A 15865-nucleotide genomic window follows, 5' to 3' on the forward strand; every position below is an offset into this window, starting at 1 on the left:
CGTGCCCGCTCCGTACTCTACGACCCCCGGCTGATTTCAGTAGCCGGGGGCCGCTGATGCATCACCGCCGCTAGTATTCAGCATGCGGTGCTCTGCATCGTGTATGGAGCGGGCTCTGGACTCGTGCCCGCTCCATACTCTGCAGCCCCCGGCTGTTCTCAGTAGCCGGGGGCCACCGCTAATAGCCAGCATGCGGCAATCGCCGCGGCTGGCTATTAAAAGGAGTAGTCCGGCGCGCACTTTTCTCGTTTTATCCCGTCCGGGCTGCAAAATAAAAGAAAACACACTCTCTTACCTGCCAACGAGCCCCCGGAACTCCGGTACAGGTGTTCGGTCCCCGGGCTGTATACTTCTTACTTCCTGTTAGCCCGACACGTCACACGGAGCTTCAGCCTATCACCGGCCGCAGCGATGTCCCGCCTCTGCTGGTGATAGGCTGAAGCTCCGTGTGACGTGCCGGGCTAACAGGAAGTAAGAAGAATACAGCCCGGGGACCAAACACCTGTACCGGAGTTCCGGGGGCTCATTGGCAGGTAATAGAAATTGTGTTTTCTTTTATTTGCAGCCCGGACGGGATAAAATGAGAAAAGTGCCCGGTGGACTACTAGATCGCCGCTGTCAAAGCTGACAGCGGCGTCTATTGGGATCTATGAATGCTCCCAGGTGGGCGATGTATCGGGATATATCGTGATGTATCGTCACCTAGACGGTATCGCGATATATCGAATCACCACACTGGTATTGCCATTCGAATCGTATCGCCAAATTCTTGGCAATTCACACCCCTAGAAGAGACTGTTCAGAATGGACACCATCGATTTGAAGGATGCTAACCTTCATGTTTCTATTCATCCTGCTCACAGGAAATTCTTGAGGGTTGCCGTCATCATGGTAAAGCATCTCCAGTTCACGGTTCTGCCCTTCGGCATTACTTCCGCTCCCCACACCTTTACAAAAGACGACTGGCTTTTAAAAGCCGCTACGCTAGACATTCTACAGTCTCATCTTCATCTGGCTCTAGATTTTCTCCATGGTTTGGGCTGGATTATAAATTGGGAAAAGTCCAAAATCATCCCTTCTACCTTCAGGAAGTTCCTGGGCTTTATAGTCAACTCCTCTCAGATGGACTTTTTGTCTCGGACTCCAGGGAGAAGAGATCGAGTCATAAGAGCCACAAAGTTTTTGATGGTTCCTCGCAAGGTCTCCATCAGAACCCTGATGAAGATGTTGGGTCATATATGTCAGCGTCTGCAGAGGCAGTTCCCTAGGCCCTATGGCATCTCCGACCGCTTCAAGATCAAGTCTTGGCCATCTGGAATCGCAACCCCAGTGGGTTGGACAAGAAGTGCACTCGGTCTACCGAAGTCCATGCATCTCTCAGATGGTGGATGAATCTGACAGATGGAAAGTCCTCGATTCAACCTCGTTGAATCACTTTGACCATGGACGCCTCCCTTCTAGGCTGGGGAGCCCCTCTGGACGGGAATCTTGTACAGGGTACTTTGACCCCCTCAGAAGAAACTTCTCTCAGCTCTCTCATGTTGGGAGAGAGGAGTCCATCTAGCTCTCCTTCACTTTGCACCCCTTATTCTAGGGAAAGTGATAAGGGTTTGGACAGACAACACGACTGTAGTATCTTACATTAACACACAGGGTGGCACGAGTCTCAAGTTCTCCTCAAGAAGACCGGACTAATTCTTTCCTGGGCAGACACCAACCTAACCCACCTTGCAGCAGTTCATATCAAAGATCTCAACATAGTTGCAGACAGTCTAAGTCGCGGCATTCCAATCCAAGGCGAGTGGTCCCTGAACAAAGACATCTTCAAGAAGATAACTACGGTGGGGTGTGCTAGAGATAGATCTCATGGCAACTCATCAGAATGCCAAGGTGAGCAGGTTTTGCTCACTTTGCAAAGAGGGCAATCCTGTGGCGCTCTATCCACTCCATGGAGGTTCAGGCTGGCCTCCATATTCCCTCCACTTTCCATGATAGCGAAGGTATTGATGGAAGTTAGGCAAGACCAGACCTCAGTGATTGCCATACCATTCTGACCAAAGAGGTCCTGGTTCACCCAGCTCATGAGGATGAGTCAAGGGTGTTATTGGAAGCTTCCCCCGTGCAGAACCTTGTGTCTCATAACACAGGCTCCTGCCTAGATTTGAGGAGACTCAATCTGACAGCCTAGAGATTGACAGGACCCTACTAGGTAGTGGGCTTCCTGCGGAGGTCTTGACAACCATTGCACACTCTAGAGCAGAGTCTACAAACAAGGTTTATTCCAGGATAAAGCGGATTTTCCAACACTAGTGTGCTACGAAAGAGGAAGTAGCCTCAGATCCTCCTCTTTCTGCACTACTTTGTTTTCTTCAGGATGGCCTTGACAAGGGTCTTAGCCCTTCCACTTTAAAAGTTCAAGTTTCAGCACCCTCTGCCCCTAATCAGAAGATTCCTCAGGGGAGCTGAAAGACTTATACCTATTGTTTTCAAACCTATTCCCAGATGGGATTTGTCTACTGTTCTTAAGGGGTTATGCTCTCCCCCTTTCAACCTATGGAAGAAGTCAACTTTAGGTATTTGTCCCTTAAAGTCACCTTCTTATTGGCCATAACCTCAGCCAAAAGGATTGGCGAACTTCAGGCCCTTTCGGCTTTCAAGCTTTATACAGGTCCCAACTTTCTCTAACATTAATCAGGCTATATCCCTACCAGTTCTGTGTCCTAATCCATCCTCTCCCAAGGAAGTTGCAGATCATACCTTGGACATTTCAAGAATCCTAAGAATTTACATCTCAAGAACTGGAGAATTTAGATCTGAACACCTTGTTTCCTTTTCGGGGGAAGAAGAAAAGGTCTTTAATCCATCTGCTCAGAAAGGGTTTAAGAGGCAATCCGGGAGGCTTTTATAGCCCAGGAGTTAAAGGAGTACTCCGGTGCACACTTTTTTCATGTTATCCCGTCCGGGCTGCAAAATAAAAGAAAACGCACTTTATCTTACCTGCCAATGAGCCCCCGGAACTCCGGTACAGGTGTTTGGTCCCCGGGCTGTATTCTTCTTACTTCCCGTTAGCCCGGCACGTCACACGGAGCTTCAGCCTATCACTGGCCGCAGCGATGTCCCGCCTCGGCCGGTGATAGGCTGAAGCTCCGTGTGACGTGCCGGGCTAACGGGAAGTAAGAAGAATACAGCCCGGGGACCGAACACCTGTACCGGAGCTCCGGGGGCTCGTTGGCAGGTAAGATAAAGTGCGTTTTCTTTTATTTTGCAGCCCGGGATAACATGAAAAAAGTGTGCACCAGAGTACTCCTTTAACTCCTCCTTTGTCACCGCCCATTCGACCCAGGCAGTCTCTACTTCCTTTGCTGAAAGAAAAGCTATTCCTCTGGAACAAATCTGTGCTGCTGCCGCCTCCTGGGGCACACAATTCGTTTAGTCATCATAGGAATAATGCCAGACGTTTGGAAGAGTTGGCCTTCGGGCAATCCATCCTAAGTGCTACTCTGCCTTAGTCCCTCCCTATTTGAGTTTGCTACTTGCTAAGTCCCCACTTGTGCTGCTGGTTAGGACAAAAGGCAAGCGCTAATTTTAACGAATTTGTTTTCCCTTAGTCCTAACAGCAGCACACAAATATCCTGCCCTTGGTGATTTATATTTTTTCTGGTTATTAAGCAAGGTGACCTGTGGGAGGAGGCCTTATAGAGAGGGGCTAAAAGTTTAAAGAGGTACTCCGGTGGAAAACTTTATTTTAAATCAACTGGTGCCTGAAAGTTAAACAGATTTGTAAATTCCTTCTATTAAAAAAATCTTGATCCTTCTAGTACTTATTAGCTGCTGAATACTACAGAGGAAATTTTTCTTGTTGGAACACAGACCTCTCTGCTGACATCATGACCACAATGCTCTCTGACATCTGTCCATTTTAAGAACTGTCCAGAGTAGAAGAAAATCCCCATAGAAAACATGCTGCTCTGGACAGTTCCTAAAATGGACAGATGTCAGCAGAAAGCTATGTTCCAAAATGAAAAGCATTTCCTCTGTAGTATTCAGCAGCTAATAAGTACTAGAAGTATTAAGATTTTTTTTTTAAATAGAATTTACAAATCTGTTTAACTTTCTGGCACCAGTTGATTAAAAAAAAAAAAAAAGTTTTCCACTGTAGTACCCCTTTAATTGCTTCGGCAGACTTAAAAATTCCACTGTCCTGCCAGCTCAACAGAGGCAGAAACACCCCACTTGCGCTGCTGTTAGGACTAAAGGGAAAACAAAATTTACATTAAAATTATTTAAACTGCATTATTTTGAGGGTTCCGTGCAAAAGACTATTACACTGTGATATAATGGCTGCATATGTATACCATTGAACCTTTTACATGAATCGAGAAATCTATTTTTAACCACTGAAATTATAATTTTTATTGACTTTTTTTATTATATGTTGAGATCACCTGCAAGGGCCCTGCAGCTGATACTATGAAGGAGATTTATCAAGCTCCGTGCAAACAACAAAAAAAAGTCACATGTCCATTTAAAAATCGCATACGTATTCCAGGTGCAACCTGGCATACAGAAAGTGCATCGTCTGCAGAAAAGGACATTAGCACCCACTTTAATGACTGTACTTGTTCTGCATCATGAAACAAAGCTACTACATTAGTTATAGAAAAAAAATTATTTAACTAAACTTTTAATTTGATAATACAGTAACCCCCCGACCTACGATGGCCCCGACATGATAAAATCGACATACGCCAGTATGTCGATGTCAGCATCGACATACGATGCTTTTATATGTCGGGGCCATCGCATTAAGTGCTATCCGACAGCGCAAAATGCTTAAGCTGCTGTCAGATAGCAGTTTAAGCATCCCGGGCAGGTTCGCTTACCTATTCCCGCTGCTCCGGGTCCACTTCGCGATCCTCGGGTGTCTTGCGCATCTTCTCCAGGGTCCAGGCCTTGCTTTCCGGCGTCGTTATTACGTCACTACGCACGTCGTGCCGACGCAGCAGCGTAATAACATCACCAGAAAGCGAGGCCTGGACCCTGGAGAAGATACGCAAAACACCGGAGAATTGAGAAGAAGACACCAGAGCAGCAAGACAGCATCGGGAGCCCCTGAAACAGCATCAGGAGCGGTGAGGACCTGGTCCGGAGCGCCGGGGACAGGCGAGTACAGCTTCCTATACTTTACATTGCACGGATCCCTCAACGTACGATGGAGTCGACAAACGATGGGTCTTTTGGAACGAATTACCATCGTATGTTGAGGGACCACTGTACACACTGCACACCTTGTTAATTTTAGGACACGTACATGCTGGCGTAAAGTTTTAAAATTAATGTTGTGTTAAAATTGAGTAAGGCACAAAATAATTGTTTAAGAATTGTTATAGACTACATAAATAACCCAGATGTGGCACTAAAATTTATCCATGAAGGAAAAAGGAAAAAAAAAAATCCATAGTAATACAGCTTCATGCACATTTTGGGGTGGGTAACGTACAGAGCAGTTTTCTTTGTGGCTTCACTATTGTTTATGTGCCTGTTGGTGCTGCGCTGTCTTCTTTCCTGACAAACTCCAGCCCCCGCGCAGTGACGCAAGACTCCGCCCACCAACGTCACAGAATGCAGGCTCAAAATTAAACAAAAAAGCCTCCAGAGTACAGATATTCATGGTGCGGCATAGTATGTTTTTAATATATATTTTTTAATTTCTGAGGAGAGTGGATGGGTTGTTGCGGGATAGTTGAGTGCAGCTATTTAGGGTGTCACTAAATAGTAACGCTATTTGTAATAAAGGGTAGTTTAGGAACTTTGGCTATTAACATAAGCAAAAACTTTTCTGCTTTAGAAAATGCTTTTGTAAGCAGGTTTCCTTACGTATGATTTATCTATCAAGGTCGTGCAACTATGATAAATAGGTTGCACATAAGCAAAAGTTACGTTTGAAAAGAATTATAAATCTCCTATAAGCTTAATATCGTATTTTATAAGATATAAATAAACATATTTACTATCTGACTAATTTCTACTGATATAGAACCAATACATGTAATAAAACCATAACCTTTAGATTGCACATTTTTTAGACCAGTCATGAGGAAAATGCCCTTCTATAGTTTTCTTATATAATGTTAACATGTATATTTGTTATACACTAACAAAATGTATATATTTTAGTGAAAAAAATTTAATTGCTGAATTGCCCTGCAGCTATTGCCTGTGTTCCCTACGCAGAGGCAAAATACTGAAAGCTGGACAAGCAGGGCTCTGTGCAGGCTCAAGGCTAGTGAATCAGCCTGCTTTGTGAGCCAGGAGAGTGTCACAAAGCCCCGGCGCACAGAGCCAAGCCTGCCCCCGGCGCACAGAGCCAAGCCTGCCCCCGGCGCACAGAGCCAAGCCTGCCCCCGGCGCACAGAGCCAAGCCTGCCCCCGGCGCACAGAGCCAAGCCTGCCCCCGGCGCACAGAGCCCAGCCTGCCCCCGGCGCACAGAGCCCAGCCTGCCCCCGGCGCACAGAGCCCAGCCTGCCCCCGGCGCACAGAGCCCAGCCTGCCCCCGGCGCACAGAGCCAAGCCTGCCCCCGGCGCACAGAGCCAAGCCTGCCCCCGGCGCACAGAGCCCAGCCTGCCCCCGGCGCACAGAGCCCAGCCTGCCCCCGGCGCACAGAGCCCAGCCTGCCCCCGGCGCACAGAGCCCAGCCTTTCTGCCTGCACTTCCTGTATGGTCTCTCCACAGAGACACAGGCAAGAGCTACTGGGACAAGACAGCATTTTTTTCATTACAAAAACACATTATCTACATTATACAAATGTTTTGCAAACAACCCATTTAAGCACCTTTTAAAAATATGTACGCTTTACCTGGGGGTAAAATCCATAGCATGTCAGCGGTTTTATAATGAACACAACAAATGAATTGACACAAGGCTTCAAAAAAGGTATTTAATTGTTCAAAATAGCACAAAAACGACAGATAGCACTATAGTAATATTGGATCACTTTGAGAACTCCTCTACAATGGAAGTAATAGCTTTTCTTCTCAAAGAAAAGGCAGGTGAGTTTTTAGCAGGAGATTCTAGGCGGTAACACACAGTAACACTATAATACAAAACGAGAAGGGGCAGCGGTGGTCATTTTACATGGGATCTGTGGATTTCATCTCCACTCGTGCCGCACTCTTCCATCAAGCTGGCAGAAAGTTTTTTTTCTCCTCTTATTTTCTTTAAACAAAGCTTAAATTGCTTAAGGAGGTTGGAAAACTAAGTTAAGATACTTATGTTTAAAAGGGGGTTGGTGGGGGGGACGGGGGGGGGGCATTAGTAAGAAAAAGGATACCATATCCAGAATATCTTTCTCACATCATAAAAATAGATCTCAGATCAGATTTCACTGCTGCCTTGTTGTCTACATTGAAAGAGGCAGGGTACATTTACTGAAAACACACGCAGCCTTGGAACAATTAAGCTGACAATTCATAGAATTGTCAGAATCCTTTCATAACTGCACACTTACCTCCATTAAAGACCCAACCATGCAGCCTCCCCTAGTATGTTCAGGCAACTCACTTTCTCAAGATAGAAGGATTTTTAGTTTTGTTACCCTTGAGATAATAAAAGTCACAATCGGCAAAAGAAAAATATCATTTATGATTTAGTTACAAATCAAGGAGAGGGGTTGGGCAGACCATCTCCCCTTGTGCACCTCTGTTTAAGAAGCCAATGTTGTGCCATGAATAAAGAACACAAAAAAAATAAAAATAAAATAAAGATTTGGGAACAGCAGAGATTAAAAATACAGAGCAAAAAATGTATATGTATATATATATACACCGACAACTCAACACGAGGATGGGTTGTGTTAAAATTAAACATAACAGATTATGTAAATCCTATGCCATTTAGACAAGTTTTTACTGGTTTTGCTTTTGTACAAAAATCCTCATGCTTTTAAGCTACTTCAGATTTTTTATTTTAGTTTTTTTTTTTTTTTTATAAATTTGTTTTTACAAAAGAAATCAAACAGTTTGAAACCTGTTTTGAAACAGCGACAACTGTTTGTATATATTTATATATGTATATTTATAATTCTGTATATGAAAAGAAAAAACTGCCAATGCGGGACTGCTTGGCCTTCCTGCACCACCAGCAATCTAGGCGCTGGTTACTGCTGGCAGGATGAATGAAAGCAATTTTGTGATCAATTGTACAGGATTCTGAGGCCAGTGCAATTGGTGCAAGACCATCTATACCCAGGAAGAGACAGGTGTTTTTGCAGGCAACAGCCAATAGGGAAGGGACCAATGAAAACTGCAAAGGCAGGAAGCCACTTACATATATATTGCTTTGGAAGAAGGGCCGGACCATACAAAATTCTAAACCACAAATATTACTTTATGCAGAAAAAAAAAAAAAGGCGAGATAAGCAGAGAATATTGCTTAAAAAAAATATATAACAGGCTGTTTAAAGAGTATTTAGCTTACAGAAGCAACTACTATTTCATTGCCAGGTCTGTCATGCAAAATTTCGTCTTCCCAAACCCAAAAAGGGTCTAATGCAAAGCTGATCTAATAAGGAAGCCCTGTTAAACCAAATGAAATGAGAGATTACTTTAGCATGAAGACACTGGCTATGGTGTTCTTGCATCAGGAAATGTTGGTAGGTAATAAGGTCCGCTTGAAATTTTTTCTCAAAAACAGCAGGACAAGCAAAAATAAAAGGAAGGGAGGGGGTAATACAAAATGAAAACTTCATTCAAAACAAACTTTGTTGCAATATATATATGTATATAAAATGTGAAATCCTGACGGTGCTTTTTAAACTTTCATAGTAACATCCTTTAATCCATTTCAAAGTGTGCAAGGTTTTCGGGAGCTCAAAAATGAATCCGACAGTTCAAGTGAAACCAAGCGGACACTGTGCTCTGAATGTGAAGCTCTGCGTTACTCACTGGCCAGTCTTAATTGCTTCGTAACAGTATGTACATGGCCGCACCAACAAACCAAGCAAAGAGGGTAGGTTCTCGGGCAATAAAGTTCCAGGAATCATGTCCAGATGTCTGGTAATGCCAACCAGCTTTTAGTTTCCTGCAGCTTTGCGGTCCAGGTGAGATACTTAAAAAATAGCATCCATATAGGCCTATCTGGCACGGTTTATACATGGCACCCCTTTGCTCGTCTTTAAAACCTTTCAAGTCGGCTACATTGAGGTGTGAAGTTCAAGTGCTTCTGTTGACAAAGTTGAATACTTCCCCCAGATGCCATCTGACGTTTTATGGGGAAAAAAAATTTAAAAAACATGAACGCGCCAAACAAGCAGAAAGACCTGAATAATTCTTTCGCTTTTCAGCTTGTATTACTAGGCCTGTTTGCTTGCATGCAGCTGCCGGTGTCCGAAGGTTTGCACAGTCCCCTGGGTGGGGGGGCAAAATGTGCTTTTCCCAATGTTTTCATTGATAAAGAAATGAGGAGTAGGGGGGAGCAGAGCAACAATACTTCCTACAGTTCCCTAGCAAAAGGGAGGAAGCCAAGACAGTTAAAAGGATGGAGCTTAAGGAACTGTGTGGAGTTAAGATGTTTAAGCATCAATTTGTAGGTCGGGGAGGTGCTTCAACCGGGATCATGGGTGATCAGGCTTTGCTTTCTTTGGAGTTGATTTCCTGTGTAAAAAAGAAAGAAAATAATTATTACAACAATACAAATAAAAAATATAGGATGATCAACTCTAGGTATAGCTCACTGGTACAAAAAGGAACAAGGAGATTTTTTTGCACTCACCGTAAAATCTCTCTCGAAGCCTTCATTGGGGGACACCTATACTGATAGGTATATGCTCTTGCCACTAGGAAAAAAAAGTCGGCTCCTCCCTGGCAGGATATACCCGCCCACTGGAAGTGAGGTAATCAGTTTTGTCACAAAGCAGTAGGAGAAGCCAACAAAGAAATATGTCCGAAGGTGGGTGGGCGCTGTGTCCCGCTATGAAGGCTACGAGATCGATTTTATGGTGAGTACAAAAAGAAATCTCCTTTTCTCGGTCACTCTCCATTGGGGGACACCTATACTGATGGGACATACCAAAGCAGTCCCTTAGGGTGGGAACCACCACCACAAGAGAAAGGGAATTAGTCCAGAGACCAAACCCACTCATCCGTAAAGCCTGCAGACGAGATACGGGGCAGAGACAACCGAGGCTCCCAAACTGAGCTTCCGGAAGAGCAGTCCATGAAGATTGACTAGGATGCCAAAAAGAAGGGACCGTCCATTGCAGAGAATCTAACCTACGGTCCAGATAGAAAGCCAAGAAAAGGGCGACTAGGAAGCCAGATGGGCCAGAACCATCCCAGAATGAAATCAACTCGAACAGAACCAGACAGAGGGATAGCTAAGCTGGGGAAAAAAAAAAAAAAAAAAAGGGAACAAGAGAACCCCGTCCAGAGTCAACTGACAAGAGAACATAGCTGAAAAAACGCCAGGGAGAGCAGCGTACGCCTGAGCAGACGGCGAGCACAGAAGGTGGAGACCAGAAAACCACTGGAAAAAGAAAAACAGAAAACGACTTTAGAGAGGCTGAAGATCAATGACCTGAACGTCTGCAGACCCAAAACCCCTGTACCTGGGGGCCCGCCGCGAACATCCAGGAGGTGAAATTGGCTCGACTGGTGTAATCCGGATGACCCGACTGTCCATCTCGGGAGGACATGGACCCCGAAGGAGGAGACAATGTAATAACTGCCAGAAAAAGGACACCAGAGTGATATACATGGGAACTGGAGGTTCCCGAGTCACCTGGAAGGCGTACACGGAAGAATAAACGGCTAAGAAAGGGGTGGAAGACCCTGAAAATGGAGCATCATGGAACACCAGAGAGGTCAACATGGGTATTTGAGGCTCCTGAGACTCCTGGAAGACTTACACTTGAAGGGTAGGTAAACCCTACGTCCGCAAAACGCTGTGGGTGACAAACTTCCGTGTCGAGACAAAAAAAAAAAAAAAAAAAGTGGTACAGAAAGACTGCCCCACAAATGGGATTGCAAAGTAGTCTGGGCAGGATTGCTACCGAGACCTCAACCATCACCAAGTCTCAAAGAACCAACCTAGAAAATCCTAGGACAGTACCTTAGACAAGGAGACTAACTGGTCCTGGACCTCAGCGGTCCGAGCGGACTAGAGCACTCCTAAGTAACATCCCGCAAGAACAGGTATGAAGGAGGAAATAAAAAGGAACCTAGCTGGGACCCCCAGGTTCTGGGCACAGGAAGGTTACACCGGAAGACTGTGGTGTCAGCGCAGCGCAAGTGACACTACCAAAGTGAGTTCCACACCTTTCCAGGGAGATTGCGCAGAGGGAAATGGTGAGCAATAGCAGGACCCAAACAACAGACGGTGGCTAGACCGGGTGTCGCCGAGCCATACATAATTGCATAAACTTCAACAGAGGAGAGTGCCAAGGCTGCATGAGCAGAAGCAGCAGATAACCAAGAAATCGGAAGAGAGCCAGACAGAGATAGTGGGCAGTAAGCACACAGGCAGAGACAGCGAAAGGCTCTTCTGAATGCTCCAGAAGAAAAAAAAAAATAATTATAATAATTTAGCACCATGCTCCTGTTGCCCAACCTAGGGAAAAAAACTAAGGAAAAAGACCCTAACTAGACATATTTAACTAGAAAATAATAGCCCTGTGTCTTGCCTCCATCCAATCGACTATTTTTACTAGTGTCATTGCCTCCTAGTGGCAAGAGCATATACCTATCAGTATAGGTGTACCCAAATGAAGAGCGATCGAGAAATCGTAAGTTACAGACTAACAACATGTCCCAGCATACAAACATTCTGAACTATTAATGAAATTTATAGAACATATTATACTTTCAATGTAAGTACACATTTAACTGAGGCGTTAATATCCAATATCTAGTGTCACCTATGGCTTTTGATGCAGCTATTTGATTGCATTGTTAACAGTATACATACATGTCTGGAGAAGACACTGGGCGCTTGTTTCCGGGTTTTCCAGCTGAACCATCCTTGCTGGATTCTAGAAGCAAAGTTTAAGAGTTAAGAATTTCCTTCAAGATCAATATACATTTTTAAACCAACAAACAATGTCAAAGTTTTATTTTCACTGTCCAACATACCTTGCAACCACCTAACTTGGGTGGCAGGTCCATAGCCCTTCTCGTTGCGTGCAGCAATACGGAAAATGATTGCAGGTTTTGTGGTATAGTCTATATGAGCATTTGAAAGGCTTGAGGACTGCACAAGGCAGGAAGGATTAGGGCCACAATAAACTCGCATGAATGCTAACTGAGCTGGTGTTGTTTTCTGTTCTCCACTGCCTTGACTGCTCTGAATTGCAAGGTAGACGGAGTATTCTATGATCTTCCCAGAAGTGACAGAAGGCGGTTCCCATGTGAGGTGAGCACCATCAGGACTCTGCAAGTGACAAAATACAAGTAAGCATCAGGTAATTCTATCTTTAGAAGATGTTGACAAATCTTTACAGGGCATTACTCTTAAAAATACATCAGTATTGCAATGTTCACAGGTTTAAAGGGATATTTCAGCCAACCCCCAACTTAGTGTTTCAAGGTCACATCAGGGTGTTCTGAAAATAAAAAGCATGGTTGACTGCTCCTATTTGCTTCCTTCCCACTACTTCGTGGTTCCAGTGATGAACTGTCCCAGTAAGAAATACCCAACACAACTGTTAACTGCATCGGCCATTGTGGGACAATGAAACAGACACCAGTGATTGGGACCAGTTGGAAAAGCGGAGGATCAGGGCAGGTTTTTTCATATATTTTCTTCTTCAAAGCACCCCAACTATCTTTTCCTGGGGCTGGAATACCACGCAAAAGGAGTTGTGGTGGAGGACACCTTATCCTCTATTCAAAGGATCAGGATAAGTGTCTGATTACGAGAGGTCTGTTTGCTGGGACCTCCCCCACCATCTCTTGCACGGCGCTCTTAGTGCACAGAGCGACTATACACAACATGGACGTATAGAAGATAAGTGTCTGAAAAAGATCACATTGCAAAGTCTGTCCTATTTCTCTTTAGATACATAAAAGTTTATCCTAGGCATGCTTAAATTTACTTTATTTTTAATTGTCTAGAAAACCCAACATAATCCTCCTTAAATATAGTACCTTGCTGATCTTTATGGCACATGGAGCACCTGGGAAACCAGGCAGGCAGGTCTTGAAGGCAGAGATCTCACTGAATGGTCCACGACCACAGGCATTTATGCCAGCAACACGGAACTTGTAGGCAGTGCCGGGCTGAAGTTCCTGCTTTTTTAACTGACTGTAGTCTGGAAGAGCACCGGAGTCATCCTGCAATAATTAAGCGGGGGGGGGGGAAAAAAAAAAAGGAAATTGTCAGTTTTCTTACTACAGGGGTATTTTCATTTTATAAAGTGATGGCACATCGCTAGGACATACCACTGCATTATGATCAGGTGTAGCCTAATCTTTGGGACTCCCGGAGAATAAAGAGGCTGCACCACTGCTTTCCCTTCACATTGTGCACCCATCCACTTGGCTTAGCAATGGGGGTGGGGGAGGGGCTAGGGATGAAGGGAACCCAGCAATAAACCTGCAGTGGGGTGCTTTCATTGTTGGGAGTACCAATTGCCAGACCGTGACAGTGTACCCTAGCAATTAAATTGGAAAACTGAGGAAATCTGATATAAAAAGTTAAAACTGTACATTATAATAGGCAGGACAAATAGTAAAGTAGTGTGACATTGAACATCTATTTAGGTCATATTAAACTTTGTATGAAGAGAAACGGCTTGAATGGGTCGTGTTTATGAGAAAAAAAAAAAAAAAGTGTGCGCCATCTCTACATCAAAAGTCACTAACTGGTCAGCCGGTAGTTTACCGTAGGAAAAGTTAGTTCCCCTGATCAATCTTTATGTAAATACTTGCTTTACCCATAAGGATCCTTTCACACTATACTATTGCTCCGTTACAAACTGATGGCTTCCCCCCCCCCCCCCCCCCCCCCTACTTGGCAGCCATTAACGTCAGTTATTGTAACTAAGCAAAATGGGAGTTATAACGGGCAAAGAGGATCCCATTTAGGCTGGGTTCACACTACGTTTTCTCCCATACGGGAGCGCATACGGCAGGGGGGAGCTAAAACCTTGCGCTCCCGTATGCCTTCGTATGCGCTCCCGTATGTCATTCATTTCAATGAGCCGGCCGGAGTGAAACGTTCGGTCCGGTCGGCTCATTTTTGCGCCGTATGCGCTTTTCCCCCGACCTAAAACTGTGGTCAACCACGGTTTGAGGTCCGGTCTTAAAAGCGCATACGGCGCAAAAATGAGCCGACCGAACGTTTCACTCCGGCTGGCTCATTGAAATGAATTACATACGGGAGCGCATACGAAGGCATACGGGAGCGCGAGGTTTTAGCTCCCACCTGCCGTATGCGCTCCCGTATGGGAGAAAACGTAGTGTGAACCCAGACTTCCTTGAATGTGATTTCTCTTATGTCCATTATAAGTCCCGTTATGATAGCAGGAGAAAAATAGGAGATAAAGAAGTCGGCTCCTCCCAGCAGGATACACCCACCCACAGAGCTAAATCAGTGGTGTCACAAAGCAGGAGAAGCCAAACAACAAAGGAGATGCGTCCGAAGGACACCAGAAAGGAACAGGCAACAACCAACCTGACAAGGTAATCGGAAATGGGTGGGTGCTGTTTCCCCCAATGAAGGCTACGAGAAAGATTTTACGGTGAGTACAAACAAAAAAAAAAAAACACTCCTTTTCTCGGTCGCTTCATTGGCGGATACAGGAGACCATGGGACGTCCCAAAGCAGTCCCTGGGGTGGGGAAAACAACCTCCAGAGAAGGGCAGGTCAGGCCATATTTCTTCACAGAAGAAAAAGGACAAAGCCCAGATGAATCCGGAACCCAACCACCCAAAAACCTCCACAAAATATGAGGGTTGAGCCAGGACCCAAAAAGGGAGGAATCGTGCAGAGACAGGGTTCCGACAACCGACCAAACACAGAAATAAATGGCCGCCCCGGAGGCCTGACAGCGAGCTACAGCCAGTAACCTGCAAATGACTACCCCCTTGAAAAGCACTGAAACTCCCCATAAGGAAGGGAGGAAAAATGGGCGCCATGACTGTTCAAGTGGCCAGTGAATACGCAGGGCCCGTCATACTATTAGCAGGGTACCAGAACCGCCGTCGTGAAAGGAGAAATCATAGAATGGGCTTCCTGTCCGAACCATAGCAGATACCACTGAAAAGCAATGTTATACCACCCAGGGCAGTAGTAAAGTGGTCGCTGCTGCTGTACAATGTAGCTGCAGGAACATAGCCATTTGACACCTAACAGGAAGGGGTCAACCGGAAGCTCAGCTGACCCTCGGACGTAGCAGAGAGCTCTTTGTACTCGCAGGGTGATCCATTCAGCAAATCCCACTTGCAGTGGAGTACCAGAACTGCAGCTAGAGGGTCCATAATACATCGGTTCACTCACACTTATAGTGGGGTACCAGAACTGCAGCCACGGAGACTGCAAACGTCACACACTCCATGGGATTGGCCAACTCCCACTCATAGTGGAGTACCGGACTTGCAGCTGTGGTAGACATCACTCTCTCCATGGGCATTGTAGAGGTGCCATAGTATATCGGTCCACTCACTCTATAGTGGGGGAACTGGAACTGCAGCCGTGGATGCGGCAAATGTTATGCACTCCATGGGAGGCGTAGAGGGTCCATTGTACATCGGCCAACTCTCACTCTCAGTGGAGTGCAAGAACTGTAGCTGCGGCAGATGACACGCTAACCATGGGCTCCGTAGAGAGCCCATTTGATGCCGGACTAGCCCTGCAGAGAGTCAGCTGC

General features: G+C 45.4%; 1 protein-coding gene across 2 annotated transcripts in view; it reads right to left on the reverse strand.

The window, feature by feature from the left end:
* Nucleotides 1-6908: 6908 nt before the first annotated feature.
* The window catches only part of HCFC1 (host cell factor C1), a 53394-nt gene continuing 44437 nt past the window's right edge, over nt 6909-15865 (reverse strand). For both annotated transcript variants that reach the window (XM_056538390.1, XM_056538389.1), the window contains exons 23-26: nt 13143-13328; nt 12129-12426; nt 11965-12028; nt 6909-9653 (exon numbers count right to left, since the gene is read on the reverse strand). In XM_056538390.1, coding sequence (XP_056394365.1) covers nt 9614-9653; nt 11965-12028; nt 12129-12426; nt 13143-13328 — 588 coding nt within the window. In that variant the 3' untranslated portion in view covers nt 6909-9613. The remainder of the gene's footprint in view (nt 9654-11964; nt 12029-12128; nt 12427-13142; nt 13329-15865) is intronic.

The sequence above is a fragment of the Hyla sarda genome, chromosome 9 (assembly GCF_029499605.1).
Source record: "Hyla sarda isolate aHylSar1 chromosome 9, aHylSar1.hap1, whole genome shotgun sequence".
In the NCBI taxonomy this organism is placed as follows: Eukaryota; Metazoa; Chordata; class Amphibia; order Anura; family Hylidae; genus Hyla; species Hyla sarda.